The 16038-nt window shown below is 61.4% G+C and overlaps 2 protein-coding genes across 3 annotated transcripts in view; one reads left to right on the top strand and one right to left on the bottom strand.

Moving 5' to 3' along the window:
- Nucleotides 1–275: 275 nt before the first annotated feature.
- On the top strand, nucleotides 276–8392 carry AMN (amnion associated transmembrane protein). 2 transcript variants are annotated; one of them, XR_005988568.1, is made up of 12 exons: nucleotides 276–390; nucleotides 936–1054; nucleotides 1147–1191; nucleotides 6336–6423; nucleotides 6545–6762; nucleotides 6869–7006; nucleotides 7076–7184; nucleotides 7289–7365; nucleotides 7460–7623; nucleotides 7706–7895; nucleotides 7971–8064; nucleotides 8142–8198. XR_005988568.1 is itself a non-coding variant. In XM_041760145.1 (12 exons), the coding sequence occupies exons 1-12, from the start codon at nucleotides 348–350 to the stop codon at nucleotides 8241–8243; spliced, it is 1377 nt and encodes a 458-aa protein (XP_041616079.1). In that variant the 5' UTR covers nucleotides 276–347; the 3' UTR covers nucleotides 8244–8392. The 2 variants fall into 2 exon arrangements, 1 of the variants encoding a protein (XP_041616079.1); XM_041760145.1 differs by having other exon boundaries at nucleotides 7460–7613; nucleotides 8142–8392.
- A 2067-nt stretch (nucleotides 8393–10459) lies between these two features.
- Nucleotides 10460–16038, bottom strand: part of CDC42BPB (CDC42 binding protein kinase beta) — a 105888-nt gene continuing 100309 nt past the window's right edge. The window contains exon 37 of the mRNA XM_041760144.1: nucleotides 10460–11883. Coding sequence (XP_041616078.1) covers nucleotides 11752–11883 — 132 coding nt within the window. The 3' untranslated portion in view covers nucleotides 10460–11751. The remainder of the gene's footprint in view (nucleotides 11884–16038) is intronic.

The raw sequence follows: 16038 nt of genomic DNA, 5'->3' as shown, positions 1-16038 counted from the left end.
CCTCCCCCCGGCTCCCACCACCCGCCGCAGGCTCATCTGCCGGCGCCCGCAGGGCATCCAGGCGGGGGGTGAGGGGGGCTTGGAAGGAAGGCCCCCAGCCCGGGGGGGGGCAGAGCAGGTGCAGCCCCCGGGCACAGGGCACCGGAGCAGGGAGCCCAGGGGGTCCCTCCCGCCCCAGCTCGCCCCGCCTTGGAGCGGGTGGGCCGGCCCCAGGGCTGAGTGTGGGGGCAGGAGCCGCAGCGGCGCCCCGGGCCCGGGGTAAGTGGTAACGCCCCGCCCCGCCCCGCCCCGCCCGGTCAGGTGCGCCCCGCGGGGCAAAGTCCCGGTGGCTGGACGGGCGCGGCGGGATGGGCGCGCTGGGCCGGGCCCTGCTGTGGCTGCAGCTGTGCGGTAAGGGGGCCCCGGGGCGGCGGGGGCTTCAGAGGCTCCCGCCTCGGGGACCCGGACCCTCGGGCGCCGTGGGGGGCCTGCGAGCCGCGCACCGCCCCCAGTTCCCGCTCCAGCGGGGCGCGGCCGCAGCCTGACTCAGTTTCCCCTCCGCCTTGGCGCCCGGCCGGCGCGGTCCCCGGCGTCCGCCCCCAGGCCCGGGAGCTTAGAACCTGCAGCCCCGCCCCCCCCCCCCCCCCCCGCGGTCCCGCGGACGCGAGTCCCAGGGGCGCCCCCCCGCCCCGCTACCCCCTTGCCGCCGTCGGTCCCTCGGTCGTCGCGGCCTTGCCCCGCCGGGCCCCCTGCTCCCGCGGCCCGCAAGCCTGGGGCTAGGCGACGAGCGATCTTGGCGGGCGGCCTGGAGGGGGCACGGGGGGGCGGGCTCTGCAGATCCCGTAGGAGTTCGCGGGCCCCGCGGCGGGGCTCCCGCGGGCTCTGGGCCCCCGGCTGCGACCGCCTTCCTTCCCGGGGTGGGCCCGGCGGGGAGCACTCAGTGGTCCCCTCCCCAGCGCTGGCCCGGGCCGCCTACAAGCTCTGGGTCCCCACCACGGACTTCGAAGCCGCCGCCAACTGGAGCCAGAACCGGACGCCGTGCGCGGGCGCCGTGGTCCAGTTCCCCGCGGACAAGGTGCCCCCCGCGGGCTCGGGACGGACTGGGGGGCTCCGGGGGAGGCTGGGGGGCTCGGGGAGGGGGCGCCGCCAACCCGCTCCTTCCTGCAGGCGGTGTCGGTGGTGGTGCGGGCCAGCCACGGCTTCTCGGACATGGTGAGGCGGGGCTGCGGGGGGTGGCCCCCGAACCCCCCTGGGCCTGGGGCGGGCTCCTGGGAGGCTGGGGGCGGGGGCGCTGGAAAGGGCTCGCAGGGCGCAGGGCCCTGCCCTCCGCCTGCGGCCTCCTCCCCGTGTCCTCTCTCCGCTTTGCTCCAGCAAACACCCCCCCCTCGTCCCCAAAGCCTCTCCCTGTCCCCCTACCTAAAACCCCCATCAGAAGTTCGGGGGTCTTTCTCCCAAACTGCGGCCCAGGACATAGTGTTGCAGAGAGTGGGGGCCCTGGGAGGGTGAAAGCGGTTCCGTGGCGGTAAATTCGGGAGGTGGCACGTCCTGCACTTGCCTGGAGCTTTCAGGGTGTGTTTAGGGCCAGGCCCTGGCTGGTAAAGGCGGGGTCAGCAGCCCCCCATTACTGGCCAAATGCGGCTGCGAGGCTGGAGCTAAGCATGGTTTTGAAATTTTTATTTTTATTTTTTATTTTTTAAAAATTTTATTTATTTATAATAGTCACAGAGAGAGAGAGAGAGAGAGAGAGAGAGACAGAGACAGAGACATAGGCAGAGGAAGAAGCAGGCTCCATGCAGGGAGCCTGATGTGGGATTCGATCCCGGGTCTCCAGGATCGCGCCCTGGGCCAAAGGCAGGTGCTAAACCACTGCGCCACCCAGGGATCCCTGGTTTTGAAATTTTTAAATGGTGGGGGGAAAAGCCAAAAGGTGAACACTTTTGTGGCTCGTGAAACAGAACCCCAGCTTCAGGCCCCTGAATAAAACCTCATCGGGGCACAGCCCTGCCCGTTGGGTCACCAGCGTCCCCCGCCGTTGTCATTTACCGGGCAGAGGCAGGGGCCATGTGGGAACCCCGGGGGCCCTCAACACTCAGCGTATCTACTGTCCAGCCCTTTAGAGAAAAGGGTCACCGTTCCCTGATTTGAAGTGTCATTTCCCAGGACCCTGGGGCCCCCGGGTCACTCCCGGTTAAGCGCCTCCACACGCCCGCTGCTCTCTGGGTTGGGTCACTGTCCTATCAACTGGGGACCTGCCAGCAAGGTGACTGATGGGAGGGTTGCTGGCTCCGAGCAAAGGTGGAGTTGGGGGGGCACCTCTGGGTGTGGGTGCCAGGGTTGGGGTCCTCATGTAGAGGCCACTGGGTGGGTGGGCGAGTTGGAGGGGGACATCCGGTGGCCACGGCCCCACCCAATCTCTTGCCCAGATCTGGGGACATCAGGCCTTATTTCCTCTCCCTGAAGATCTTGCTTAATCGATGGTTTCCACGAGACATTAACTGTGGGACCCAGCCACTTGGGGAGGGCACATCAGGGCAAGGGGACACCTACTCCTACCTGTGAGCCAGAGTCGTCCCTCCCTGCCTGGGGTGGGTGGGGGGCATCGGGCAGAGGCTGGGGGTTCCTGGTCCCAGCACATCCAGAGTCTGGATGCCCTTTCACATCTGTCCCACCCGAAGACTAGGGAAGGGGTCAGCAGTGGGGTGAAGGAGGAAGCAGGGGCACGGACCCCGCGCCCGTTCCCCACCTGGTGCAACTGTGCCAACCAGGCAGGCAGCAGCAAGTAGAGGGGGGCATCCGGAACAAGGGGGACCCTCGGCGGGGGGGAGTTAGTCGGGGTGGGGGCCTGGGGCCCTTCTCTGCCAACTGACTTTAATGAGGACCTTTGATAGAGCTTGAGGATCTCAGACATTCATCCATTCATCGCCTGACAGGTCCCCCCATCTGGCCCCTCTTTCCATCCCCAGCTGCCCAAACGGGAATTCCTCCGCCTCTCCTGGGGGCCCGAGAGGTACCCCCTCACCTCTCCAGCCTCTCCTCCTCCTGCACCAGGGAGGGGGCTCCCCCCCACCCCCGCCTCCACGGGAAGACCCAGGTGGGAACTGTCCAGGGCCCCGGCACAGGTTCAACGCACCGAGAGCTGCCCCGACAGCCTCCCACGCCCGGTGTACAGGGGCCCCCTCCCCGCTCCCCCCAGTGCTCAGCAGGACCTGGCTGCCGGGGTGCAGGTGCAGCCCTAGGAACAGGTGCAGCCACAGCAGCATTTCAGTCTGTGCACCCCAGGCTTGGAGCTTCCCTCCCCGGGATATTCCCCTTCCGGAGCCCCCTCCCTGCTTCCCATTTCTAGTCACCCCGTTTTCTGGGCCGGAGGAATCTCACGTCTTCTCTCCATCAAGCCCTCGTTGGTTGGGGACCCTGCACGTGTCTCGCCTGTGGTGCCCTTTGCAGAACGGAGGCCCCATGGTGCCAACTCTGTGGCCTTATCCTGGTGCTGGCGGTGCCGAGAACCTTCCCCACCGCTGAGCCACAGCCCTAGTGACACTTTGGCCACCAGGGGCACTAGCTAGGTTCGGGACCAGCTTTACCCCCCCCCCCCCCCCCAAGAGCAAGTCCAATTTCTGACGTCTTGCTCCAAGCCACCAGCCTTGCCCGTCCCTCCCCCGCCCCGGCTTTGTGGCGCTGCTGCCACCGTTCCCCAGGCGACCTGCGTGCAGGGGCCTCCCCCAGGGCTCCCCCTCTGCTCCCCTCTGCTCTGTGTGCCGCTCCCGCTTGGCTCCTGGGTTGTCTTGATTTGTACCCGGGGCAGCTGTCCCCTCCCTCCCCTCGTTGGCTCCAAGGCCAGCTGCTTCTCTGTGGGTCCGATTGTTACTGAGAACCTGTAGGGGCAGGTTTACCAGGTGACAACAGCCACGACAAAACCCTGGAAGTTTTCTTACACCATCAGGCATGAGCTGCTCCTGAGTGTTATGATGTTCCCTCTCATCCACCCTAAAACTCACTAGTTTTCGCGTGGTCCCCACAGGGTCTCGTATAGCATCGTTCACTCAGAAACGCTTTGTGGTGTGGTTTCTATTGTGGGCAGGACTCTTAAAAATTTTACATAGTCTAGTTGATTATTCTTTTAAATGAATGGCAATAGTTGTTCCTCTTTCCTTCCAGTCCTAACTCCTTTTATTTCTTTTTGTTTCCAAATGACATTGTGCAAGGGGCGCCTGGGTGGCTCAGCTGGTGAAGTGTGGATTCTTGGGTTCGGCTCAGGTCATGACCTCAGGGTCCTGGGATCGAGCCCCTTGTCGGGCTCCATGCTCAGTGGGGAGTCGGCTTGAGATTCTCTCTCCTTCTCCCTCTGCCCCTCCCACCTCACTGTCTATAAGTAAATAAATTTCCCTAAAAAAAAAAAAAGACAAAACATTGTCCAGGACCCCCTACCCCTAGGTTAGTGTCTTGTTCCAATGTGAGAGACAAGGCATGTCGTGTTTCTCCATCGAGTGTGATGCTTGCTGTAGGGTTTGGTACAGAACCTTTATTAAATTGTGGAAATTCTCTTACTAGCTTGATAGCAGCTTCTTAAAAAAATCATAAATAGGTTTGTTGGACTTCTCTGGTATTTTGTTGTTGTTGTTTTACATCGGGTGAGATACAATTGCCCCCTCCCTCCTTTTAGCCGGTTAATGAGGTTGTCTGAGGTTGAACTGTCATTACAAGACTGATGTGCATCTCGCACCTTCCTGTGGGTGCAGGTCAGAGCTTGCCCCTTCTGCAAGACACCTGACTTCCCTCTGTCCGGATACCCTGGTTTTGTTGGGCCAAGACTCCTCGATGCCATCTGCTGGGCTACCATTGCACACGCCGCAGGGAAGGGGGGACGGGGGCAGTCCTGGGAAGGAGCCCCATGATCACCATGTATTTTTAAAATAAACTACCGAGGGAGCCTGGGTGGCGCAGTCAGTTAAACCACTGTTGGCTTTGGCTCAGGCCTGATCTCAGGGTCACGAGTTTAAGCCCCAGGTCAGGCTCTGCACTCAGTGCAATCTGCTTGAGATTCTCTCTCTCTCTCTCTCTCTCTCTCTCCTAAATAAATAAATAAATAAACAAACAAACACTACTGGCTCTAGTCAACTAATATGTATTTTTTCAAGACTGATTTATTTATTTTACAGAGTGCATGAGTGATCTGTTCTTTTTCTCCGAAGCTTTTATTTTTTGTTTATTTTTAAAAGTATTTTATTTATTTATTTTTGAGAGAGAGAACAAGCCCGGGGGGAAATGCTAGCAGGGAGTCCAATGCAGGGCTGGATCCCAGGACCCTGAGATCGTGACCTGATCCAAAGACTAATGCTTAACCAGCCGAGCCAGCCAGGCGCCGCTCTCTGAAGCTTTCAGAATGTTCTGTCGATGACATTCCTAAACACACTGACGTGTCTGGATAGGACTTTGCTTGTTCCGGTTCCTCACTCCGTGATGCCTTTCCATCTTGTACAAATCTGGAAAATTCGTCCTTGGTTCTTCAAACATCACCCCGCCCCCACCGCCTTTGTATCTGTGTTTTGTTGCTGTGGGGTCAGTCCTCCCTGTCCTCCTGGAGGCTCCACCGTTCCCTGCTCCGCCCCGCTGGGTCCCTCGGCAGGACAGCCCCCCCCTCCCCCCCGCCGGGTCTTCTCCAGCGGGCCCAGCCCCTCTGCTTATCTCACCTAGTGTGCTCTTCCTTTCCATTATTCTGTGTTTTCTAATTTATTAATATTTCCCCTTTGGTTCTTTTTTTAAAAATTAGTTTTAATTTTAATCCCAGCATAGTTAACCCAGGGTACTGTATGGTGCTTCAACCCCTTCCGGTTCTTTCCAAAAGCACGTTCTTGATCAGACTGTGCACTGCGACCCCCTCCCCTGTTCCGAGGCCGCGGGTCTCCGGGGCTCACTCCCGCACCTGTCAGTGCCGCACCCGCAGGTGTGGAGGTGGTTGGCCTGTGACCTCGTGTCCCCCCCGTAGGCCCCGTGGCCGGGGCCGGTGCTCAGGTGCGGGGCGAGCACGATGGGCCTTGAGGTTGGGGCCTGGGTGGACTGCCCGTGACGACCCGAGCCCCTCAGGATCCCCGCACTGCACAGCCCCCCGCCCCCCAGCCCTCCTCTCCAAACCCAACACTGAGGGTCAGAAGGAGGAGGTCGGGTCCGGGGGCTCGGCGGGGACGGGGGCAGCGCGCGCTCGGCGCTCAGGTCCTGCTCCCGGGCCTGCAGTCCTGCTCCCTCGGCTTCTCTGACCCTCGGCCAGGGCCTCTGACCTCACCTGCCCGGTCCGCGGGAACGCGGCGGCGGGGGCGGGACCCTGGGGCACCCGGGCCACCGTGTGCCTGTGCTGCCCGCAGCTCCTGCCGCGGGACGGGGAGTTCGTCCTGGCCTCAGGGGCCGGCTTCGGGGCCGCGGACGCCGGCAGGGACCCGGACTGCGGCACAGGTGAGGGGCGGGGCGGGGCCTGGGCGGGAGGGGCGGGGCCTGGGCCGGAGGGGGCGGGGCCTGGGCCGGAGGGGCGGGGCCCGGGCCCGGGGGCGGAGCTCAGGGACGCGCGCCCCCGCAGGCGCCCCCGCGCTCTTCCTCGACCCCGACCGCTTCTCGTGGCACGACCCGCGCCTGTGGCGCTCCGGGGACGCGGCGCGCGGCCTCTTCTCCGTGGACGCCGAGCGCGTGCCCTGCCGCCACGACGACGTCGTCTTCCCGCCCGACGCCTCCTTCCGAGTGGGGCTCGGGCCCGGCGCCCGCCCCGCGCGCGTCCGCAGCGTCCAGGTTCTGGGCCAGGTGAGCGGCGCTCGGGCCCCCTCCCCGAGCTGCCCACGCGCGGCTGCCGGGCGCTCACGGCTGCCCCCTCCTCGGGCGGCGCCGCTCGTGCCCCCTCCCCCCGCAGACGTTCACGCGCGACGAGGACCTGGCTGCGTTCCTGGCGTCCCGCGCCGGCCGCCTGCGCTTCCACGGGCCGGGCGCTCTGCGCGTGGGCCCCGGGGCCTGCGCCGACCCGTCGGGCTGCGTCTGCGGCGACGCGGAGGTGAGGGCGGCCGGCGGGGGGGGGGGGGGGCTGCGCCCACTGTCCGCGCTCACCGCCGCTTCCTCCCAGGTGCAGCCCTGGATCTGCGCGGCCCTGCTCCAGCCCCTGGGCGGTCGCTGCCCGCCGGCCGCCTGCACGGACGCCCTCCGGCCCGAGGGGCAGTGCTGCGACCTCTGCGGTGAGCGCCCCCTCCCGGCCCGGAGAGCTGCCCTGGCTCGCCCCCAGCCTCAGTGTCCCTGGCGGCCCTGGGCTCGCGGCGCCGACCCCTTCCCTCTGTCGCAGGAGCCATCGTGTCGCTGACCCACGGCCCCACCTTTGACATTGAGCGGTACCGGGCGCGGCTGCTGCGAGCCTTCCTGGTAACGGGGCCGCGCCCCCGCCCCCCCCCCCGTCACCCGCCCCGCCCCGCCGGCCGAGGGCCAGGTCCCGGGACGACCCTGTCTCCCTCCCCAGCCCCAGTACCCGGGGCTGCAGGCGGCCGTGTCCAAGGTGCGGCGGCGGCCCGGGCCGCACACGGAGGTCCAGGTGGTGCTGGCGGAGACCGGGCCCCAGCCGGGCGGCGCGGGGCGGCTGGCGCGGGCCCTCCTGGCGGACGTCGCCGAGCACGGTACCCGCGGGTGCGCCCTCCCCGTCGGCCCGGCCCCGCCCCGCCCCGCCCCGCCCCGCGTGCGGGAGCCTGAGCCCGCCCCTCCGTTGCAGGCGAAGCCCTCGGGGTCCTGTCGGCGACAGCCCGGGAGTCGGGCGCGCCCGTCGGGGACGGCTCGGCGGCGGGGCCGCTCGGCTCGGGTTCGCGCGCGGGGCTGGCGGGCGGCGTGGCGGCGGGGCTGCTCCTGCTGCTGCTGGCGCTGGCGGCGGGCTCGCTGCTGCTGCGCCGCGCTCCGAGGCTCAGGTCGGCAGGGCGGGGCGGGGCGGGGCGGGGCGGGGCCGGGCCGCGTGGGGGCTCACGGGCGTCCTTGTTCCCCAGGTGGACTAAGCGCGAGCGATTGGTCGCCACGGCCGCCGAGGCGCCCCTGGGCTTCTCCAACCCGGTGTTCGACGTGGCGGGCTCCGTGGGGCCGGTGAGGGCGCGCGCGGGGGACCTGCCCTCCGGGCCTGCGGCCGCCGACGCCCCCTGACTCCGCGCCCCCGCCCCTAGGTGCCACGCACCCCGCAGCCTCCCCCAGCGCAGCAGGCGGGAAACAGCAGCACCAGCCGCAGCTACTTCGTTAACCCGCTGTTCGCCGAGGCCGAGGCCTGAGCAACCGCGGGGAGGCCAGCCCCTTCCTGTGCCCGCCGCCCCCGCGAGATGGACGCCCCGACCTTGCGAGGTCCCCCCTGCCACGCGCGCCTTGTCCCCCCAGCCCAAGGATAGGGTGGCTTTGCCCAATAAAGCGTTTCCTGCACCCGGGTCCGTTGCCCCCCTGTGGCCCTCCTGTGCCTCGGCTTGAGCGTGGGGAGCCGGCCAGTGTGCGCGTCAGGCTGCCCACTGGTGAGCTGCTCCTCAGAATCCCGCCCTCTGGCCACCAGCAAAGGGCAGCTCCAGGCACTACCCGAAAATTGCAGTCTGCAGAGCTGCACCCAGAATACGGGGAAGGCTGCCCCTGGAGCAGGGGCGAGGCGGCGGGTGAGGCTGGTGTCCAGCACCCCCAGCAGCCGAGAACAGCCAGTCACTTCCCCAGAGGAACGGGTTTATTCTGGAACGCAGAAGGCAGCACTGCTGCAGGGTATGGGGGAGCGAGGACCACGGGCAGGGCAGCCTGGAGACCCAGGGAGAGGAAGAGGAGGGCGCGGGGAAGGGGGAGCTGGGAGGGGCGGTTGTGGATGAAAGTCCTTGCTGGGAAAGGGAGAATTGAGGGCGGGTCTGGCCTCTCGCAGCTGCTTCCAGACCAGAAGAAACTCCTCCTGGGGACCTGCTGCTGGTCTAGCACAGGCTTCTCCCCCTGGGCTGGGAGGCGGGGTGGGGTGGGGTGTGGGGGCTCCTGCTGGTGGGCCCGGCTGCTGTCCCGAGGGCCAGGGTGGGGCCCACGCACGGTGGTGGAGCTCCGTGCCCGCGGGTATCAGGCGGGAGGGTGTCTGCTGTCCACCGCGGCGGCCCGGGCCCCTTCTGCGGGGGCAGCAGCGAGGAGGCTCACACGGCTGCGTGTGACGTGAACGGGCAGGTGCTCCGCTGAACCGTCGGAGCGATCCTGCTGCGTCAGGTGCACCCTGGCCTGGAGGCGTCGCCGGCGTCCCGGGGTCAGTCCTCTGGGGGCTCCTGCCGGGTCATGTGTTTGGTGGCTTTCCAGTTCCCGGCACCAGGAGCTGGGCTCCTGCCGGCTGGCGTCCCGTCGGCGATGCCCACCGTGGTGTGTGGCGGGGTCACGCTGGTGGTGCTGTGTGTCCCGCTGTGAACGCCGCGCTTCTGCTACGACAGCTCTTCCACTTTAGGACAGCCGACACCTGCGCGTCTGTCGTTCAGCCTAGCGACAGGCACCGACAGGCACCGGGTTCGACAGCCCGGCCCAGATCCCGGCTCCGCGCCCCGGCCAGCCGCTCACCGGGCACGGGCCGTGCTCCTTTATGGGTTTTCCCAGCTGATGCGACTGAACTTGGTTCTGAAGGGCTCCAGCCGCGCCCTGCGTGGTCACTGCCGCTGACACCCTGGTCCCCTTTCAGCAGGTGGGAGGAGTGCCATCTGTCCCCCATGCCGGGGGTGGTGTGGCTTAACAAGGCAAGGGGAGCAGATGGGGTGTGGGATGTGCACCAGGAGCAGGGCCGTGGGGCATCCCTGCCGGGTGCTGGGCTGGCTGCTCTCCAGGCCCTACCGCATCTTCACACCATCGCCCTTGTTCCACCAGGAACTTGCCTGGGGGAGGGAGGGTGGTCTCAGGGTGAATACAGCCGCCCCACAGGGCCCCCAGCGCAGAGTGCCGTTCCCCCCGCCCCTGCTCCTGGAGACTGGCCCACCCCACCGTGGCCTCCCCTGCTGCTCCAGGTGGTCCTCTGGCTGGGAGCCTCTCCGGTCACAGCTTCTCTGGCGGGGTGGGGGTGGGGCTCTTGCTCCGCCCTGCAGGGGGGTCTCCTGGGCGCCCACTGGCCCGGCCCTGCCCGCGGCCCCAGAGGCTCCTACTTCTCTCAGGTTGGAACCCTAAGCCTCCTGCTGTGGCTGGCTGGCGGAGGCCTGGCAGGAGCCCGTGGCCGGCCGGCCCCTCTCTCCACCCAGTGGCCCAAGCCCACCTCTGCCTACCATGTCAGGGTGAACCCCCAGGCGGATCCCCATTGTAGCCTGGTGGGGGGCAGAGTCCTACTCTGGGAACCAGCTCCTGCCACGTGAAGGAACCCCCACCCGGTCCGCGAGCAAATGACAAAGAGCAGCTGCAGCGGGTACAGCAGCTCCCTCATTGCCTTTTGGGGAGGGGTTTCCGGCACTGGTGCTACCGGGAGACCCAGACACATGCAGGGTGACAAGTCATCACATTCAGACGAACCACTGAGAACTTTAAAACTGCTGTCTTCTGCTTTATTGGCAGGTAAATTGTTCAAAAATGTTCTCACGATTCAATAATTACAAAGACTCAGACTTACATTAAAAAAGTAAAAACCAGAACCCCCAGCAGGTGCCGGCCCCAGCAGAAGGCCCGGGGGGCGGGAGGGCAGCAGGTGCCGGGTGTGTGACACGCACAGGCAGACCGCGGTGCCCACGTCACTCAGTGCCGACTCAAGGTAAGTGCACGTCTTCAATAGCGTCGCCAACGACGTTGACCAGCGGGAGGGCAGGGAAGAGCCTGTCCGGGGCCGAAGACAAGTGGTGTTTGCCGGCCAGTTAATCCTAAGCCTTTCCCGGGACAGGCCCCAAACCTGATTACTCACACAGCAGCAAGGAGGGGAGAGTAAATCCACGGGCAGAGCCAATGTGCAGGAGTGTGTCGGGCGAGTCTATATGATGCATTCGGGCACTAATCACAGGGCTCCATGCAGGGGCGGGGCGGCGGGGGCGGCGCTCGCAGCGGGGCTCCGGGGGCACTGGCCGCCTCCGCCAGGCAGGCCTCGGGACCCGGCTGCAGCTCGACACATCCCGCCTTCACGGTGAGGCAGAAGCTGTGGGAGCGCGTGGACTTCACAGTAGTAGATACAGGTGACACTTGATGGCTGTGACCGGGAACGGCCTAACGCACACACGGGACCAGGGCAGGTGTCGCTCACCGGGGGCCTCCGTCCATGGCTACGCGGTCGGCAGAGGGTCTTCCGCAGCTGACTGTAATGGCTACGTGAATAAAAGGCCACCAACTAACCTCCGCTTTCCTGTCTTGAAAATTCTAGTGACACTGGGACTGAAACACAACTTCCTACTATTCTAAGGTCCTAGGAAACAGTTTCAGGAAACAGGGAACAGGCTTGTCCTTGAGGCTGCGTCCGAGCTGTCTGCTTCTGTAGCGGAGCGGCACCGGGCCTCCTGGGTTTCCGCGGGGCAGACCGGCCTCTGCAGGGCCCCATGTGCCCCGGCAGCTCGTTCCGGGGGGGGGGGGGGTATGTGCTGGTCCTTCATGTGCAAACGGAACAGTGCTGTCCCCACAGCTGTGCAGATGAGTGGGTCTGGCCTACCACCACAGACCATGCGGCAGAAAACTGATCATTATTATAATAAAGATTTGCTTTATCTCCATATCTACAAATTGAGTCTACATTTGCTTGGACAACACTGGCGGGTCAGCTCGGTCTTGGCACTGACAATCGAGGCCACCCCCAGCTCCCTGGCCCCACAGCGGTGAGGCGGGAGGCTGGCGGCTTCAGGCGTCGTAGGCTGGCTGTTCCAGGCCTTCAAGGGGGAGCTGGCTCCTATGCGGCGAGTTGGGGCTTGGGGGGCCACTGGGGTTGGAGCTGTTCGACGGAGTCGAGTGTTTGGTCGAATCCGAGTCCGGCTGTTAACACAGAGGAGGGGGACAGCGTAAGAACCCGTCGCCCTGGGCCGGGGGGAGGCCGTGAGACGTGGGCATTTGCGGGGGAAAGCCTGGGCAGCTGCTGTCTCCTTCCCTGTCACGACAGCACTCCCTACAAGCATTCCACAGGCTCCTGAAGCTCGCCGGTGAAGAGCTCATAGACTGAAGCCCAACCCCGAACCCACAAATAACTCAGTAATTATAGTTACAAAGAGGAAGGAGCGAGTCTGCAGTGAAGAGACCAGACGGTCTAGAGTCCCTCACGGCCCCCTGCATGAGCTCTCTTAACGTGATGAAGTGTGTCTGTGGAAAACCCAGAACTCACTTCAGCCTCAACGGTGCAGTCACAACTTTCCCCCTAGGATGGGGCCCAAACAAGGGTGCCTGCTTTCACCCCTGCTGGAGCTCAACACAGGAATAAACGTCACCAAGGAGCTGAAGCATCTGTCCACTGAACTACAGAGCACTGCTGACAGAAATTAAAGATGGCCTAAGTAAGCGGACCGGCACCTCAGCTTCCCGGATCAGGACGGCAACGCTCCCCCTGAAGCAATCCACAGACTCCATGCCATCACTGCCGAAATTCCCCTGGCGCTCTCTTCTTCCAGAAATGGAAAAAGCAGTCCTCGAATTCGTATAAAATTGTAAAGGGCCCAGAGTAGTCAGAACAATACTAAGGAAAAAACTGGAAGGAGTCACACTTCCCAAACATACTCCTTCAAAATGTACTAAAAAGCCAACGGTACTCCAAACAGGGAGGCGGTATTAGCATAGACCAGTGGAACAGAGCTGAGAGTCTAGAAATAAATCTACACAACCATGGTCACTGGTCTTTGACACGGCTGCCAAGACTACCCAACGAGGGAAGGCAGTGCTAGATATCCACCCTTACAACATATGAAAAGTAACTCAAGGTGGATCAATGACCTAAATATAAGGCTAAAACCATAAAATTCATAGAAGAAAACGATAAATTTTCATGAGTTTGGGTTCAGCAATGAATTCTTAGATATGACCTCAAAAGCACAACCAACAAAAGAAATAAAATTGGAGGGATCCCTGGGTGGCGCAGCAGTTTGGCGCCTGCCTTTGGCCCAGGGCGCGATCCTGGAGACCCGGGATCGAATCCCACGTCAGGCTCCCGGTGCATGGAGCCTGCTTCTCCCTCTGCCTGTGTCTCTGCCTCTCTCTCTCTCTCTGTATGACTATCATAAATAAATAAAAAATAAATAAATAAATAAATAAATTAATTAATTAATTAAAAAAAAATAAAATTGGGTATCACCCAAATTAGAGGCATCAAAGGACATGAAGAAGAATGTGAAAACACAACCCATAGCACGGGAGAAAGTATCTGCACATCACATAAGGGTCAAGTATCCAGATGACATAACACACTCTTCAACCTAGTAACAGACAACTCAATTTAAAATAACGGGCAAAGACTAGACATTTCTCCAAAGGTACAGACGTAGCCAACAAGTACATGAAAACGATGCTTGGCATCAGCGGTCATTAGAGAAATGCACATCGAAACCACAGTGACATATGGTAATGTCACCCACTAGGATGGGTCAAAACAAAACAACAGGGGAAAGTAAGAGTAAGTGTTGACAAGGATGTGGAGAGAAGCTTCACCTTCACACCTTGCTGGCGGGAGTGGGAAACGGTACAGATGTCGTGGAAAACAACTTGATGGTTTCTCAAAAAGTTAAACATATTCCACCGCGAGGCACACAGGAAATGAAGACAGGTGATTGCTCGAATGCCCGAACACACATGTTCACATCAGCACAACCCCTGACAGCCAGAGGTAGAGACAGCTCCTTGTCCACCAGGGTGCTAATGCGCACACAAAATGCGGTACGTCTACACAGGGGAACGTGTGGCAACAAACAGGAAGCACCGATGACACCTGAAGACCTTGCGCTAAGTGAACAGAACAGGCCAGACACTAAAGGCCGTGTAGTATACGCTTCTGTCCACACGGACATCCACAGAGAGCGCAAAGGTCTGTGGTTGCCATGGGCTGGGGAAAGGGGAGTGGGAGATGCTTGGGGAGGGCGGTGTGGTGGTGGAGGCTGGGGGGTGATGGATTTACTTTCATCTTTATTTTTTTTTTTTTTAAAAGACTATTTATGATAGACATAGAGAGAGAGAGAGAGAGAGAGGCACAGAGACACAGGAGGAGGGAGAAGCAGGCTCCATGCCGGGAGCCTGACATGGGACTTGATCCCGGGACTCCAGGATCGCACCCTGGGCCAAAGGCAGGCGCCAAACCACTGAGCCACCCAGGGATCCCCTACTTTCATCTTTAGCTCGTGGTTGCACAACTCTGAATTGTTCACTTTAGAATGGCTGCTTTATGTGACGTGAACCCCAGTTATGTAAATATAGGGCGTGAACACACAAGATCAGTGCAGGACAAACAGGCACCCTATGGAATCCCCCGAGGACACCGTGTCCTCTGCACAGTATTCCAGGCTGAGACAAGGGAATGTTGGATGAAGACGGAGGACGTGATCCAGGGTCAGGGGGACTAAAGAGATGCGGTGAGTGGAGACACAGAGAGAAGTAGCCTACGCACACCATGGACCACGGCCGGGTCCCTGCTCTCAGGAAAAGGGGACTGGTCTGTCCTACCTACTGCGCATGCACATGTTCACACGCACTCATCTGCTGGCCCTGGGGAGAAGTGGGCGGCAGGGAGGGCACTACGGGGACCTTTCAGTGTTTTCCAATTCAAAATATCAGATAAGCCTTGACCGAGGGACATTCTGAAAGAGAACGGTACTTTTCCTAAACAAATTCAATATCATGAAAGATTAAAAAAAAGTCTAGAGACAGCACTATGGAACGCAATGCATGATCCTTATCTGGCTTCTGGGTTTAAGAACAGCCGGGACCTGAGGGCCAGCAGTCCCTGGGGCGGACATCAAGGTGCGACAGGAGACTCGCGATCGGGGAAGAGGCGCCTGCGCCCTCAGGAGATGCACAGAGAACTGGATTAGGGTGCTGTGATGTTGCAAATTCCTTTCTGCTGGGTCTTCCCCCAAAACCAGGGAGAAGCAGGTTAGGTAAAGCTCACACGGGATGTTCATGCAGTATTCTTGCAACATTTCTGGAGGTTTGAGATTTTCAAAACGAGTGGTTGAGGAGAAAAAAGTAAAATAAGAGAAAAAACCAAGACCTGCCTCTGGAGCCATCAATCTTAGATCGTTCTAAGGGCATTCTATGAATCCTTCCAGGAAAGAAAATCGATATATCACGGCTACTACAAGATGCAGACCTCCTCAGAGTTGAGGCTAGCCCAGCTCTGAGGACAAAGGTGGCCACACAGAGCACAGAGCACACGATCAACACCACAATCCCAAGCCCAATCTATCAGTATGCTCACGTGGTGAAATAGCACATCACAACCGAGGGAGATTTACTCTCAGGAGGTTGAGGACGTCCACTCCAACATGAAGAGGCTGGGGAGAAAACCCACGAAAGTGGTCACTGTGGAAACCGTAGACGGAAGCATCTGATTAACATAACATCCATCACTCCGTCGTTACTTGAAAAAAGCTCTTCCTGAGCAAGGAGGGGAAAACCACTTCCCAGCCAGGGGAGAGGTGCCCACCAGGAAGCACAGGTGGCATGAGTCTTAGTGGAGCTGGGTGGACACAGAGCCCATGCCGCTGGTGACCGAAACCTCCGCTCTCAGGAGCCCCGGCCAGTGTGCTGAGTGAGGCCACACCCACCTCTGCACCCGTACCCCCACCCCTTCCCAGGCTCAGAGACACAGAACTCTAAGGCCATCAACCAAATATGAGTGCCAATCAGAATTCAGCAAGGTAGGGGATCCCTGGGTGGCTCAGCGGTTTGGTGCCTGCCTTTGGCCCAGGGCGCCATCCTGGAGTCCCGGGATCGAGTCCTGCGTCAGGCTCCTGGCATGGAGCCTGCTTCTCCCTCCTCCTGTGTCTCTGCCTCTCTCTATCATAAATAAATAAATAAATCTTAAAAAAAAAAAAAAAAAAAAAAAAAAGAATTCAGCAAGGTAGCTAGACACCAAACAGTCCAAAGTCACCCACTTGTAGAGACACCAGCAATGACCCCCAGGGATTTAATGAAAGATCACAGTCTAGTCACAAC

This window comes from Vulpes lagopus, chromosome 6 (assembly GCF_018345385.1).
Source record: "Vulpes lagopus strain Blue_001 chromosome 6, ASM1834538v1, whole genome shotgun sequence".
Taxonomy (NCBI): Eukaryota; Metazoa; Chordata; class Mammalia; order Carnivora; family Canidae; genus Vulpes; species Vulpes lagopus.
This window is presented reverse-complemented; position numbering and strand designations above follow the sequence as displayed.

Excerpts from the sequence above, each read along its gene's own strand:
- AMN (XM_041760145.1), top strand. The coding sequence starts at position 348 with ATGGGCGCGCTGGGCCGGGCCCTGCTGTGGCTGCAGCTGTGCG. Across the intron at positions 1,055-1,146 it reads TCCAGTTCCCCGCGGACAAG|GCGGTGTCGGTGGTGGTGCG; the intron begins GTGCCCCCCGCG and ends TCCTTCCTGCAG. Across the intron at positions 7,614-7,705 it reads GGCGGACGTCGCCGAGCACG|GCGAAGCCCTCGGGGTCCTG; the intron begins GTACCCGCGGGT and ends CCTCCGTTGCAG.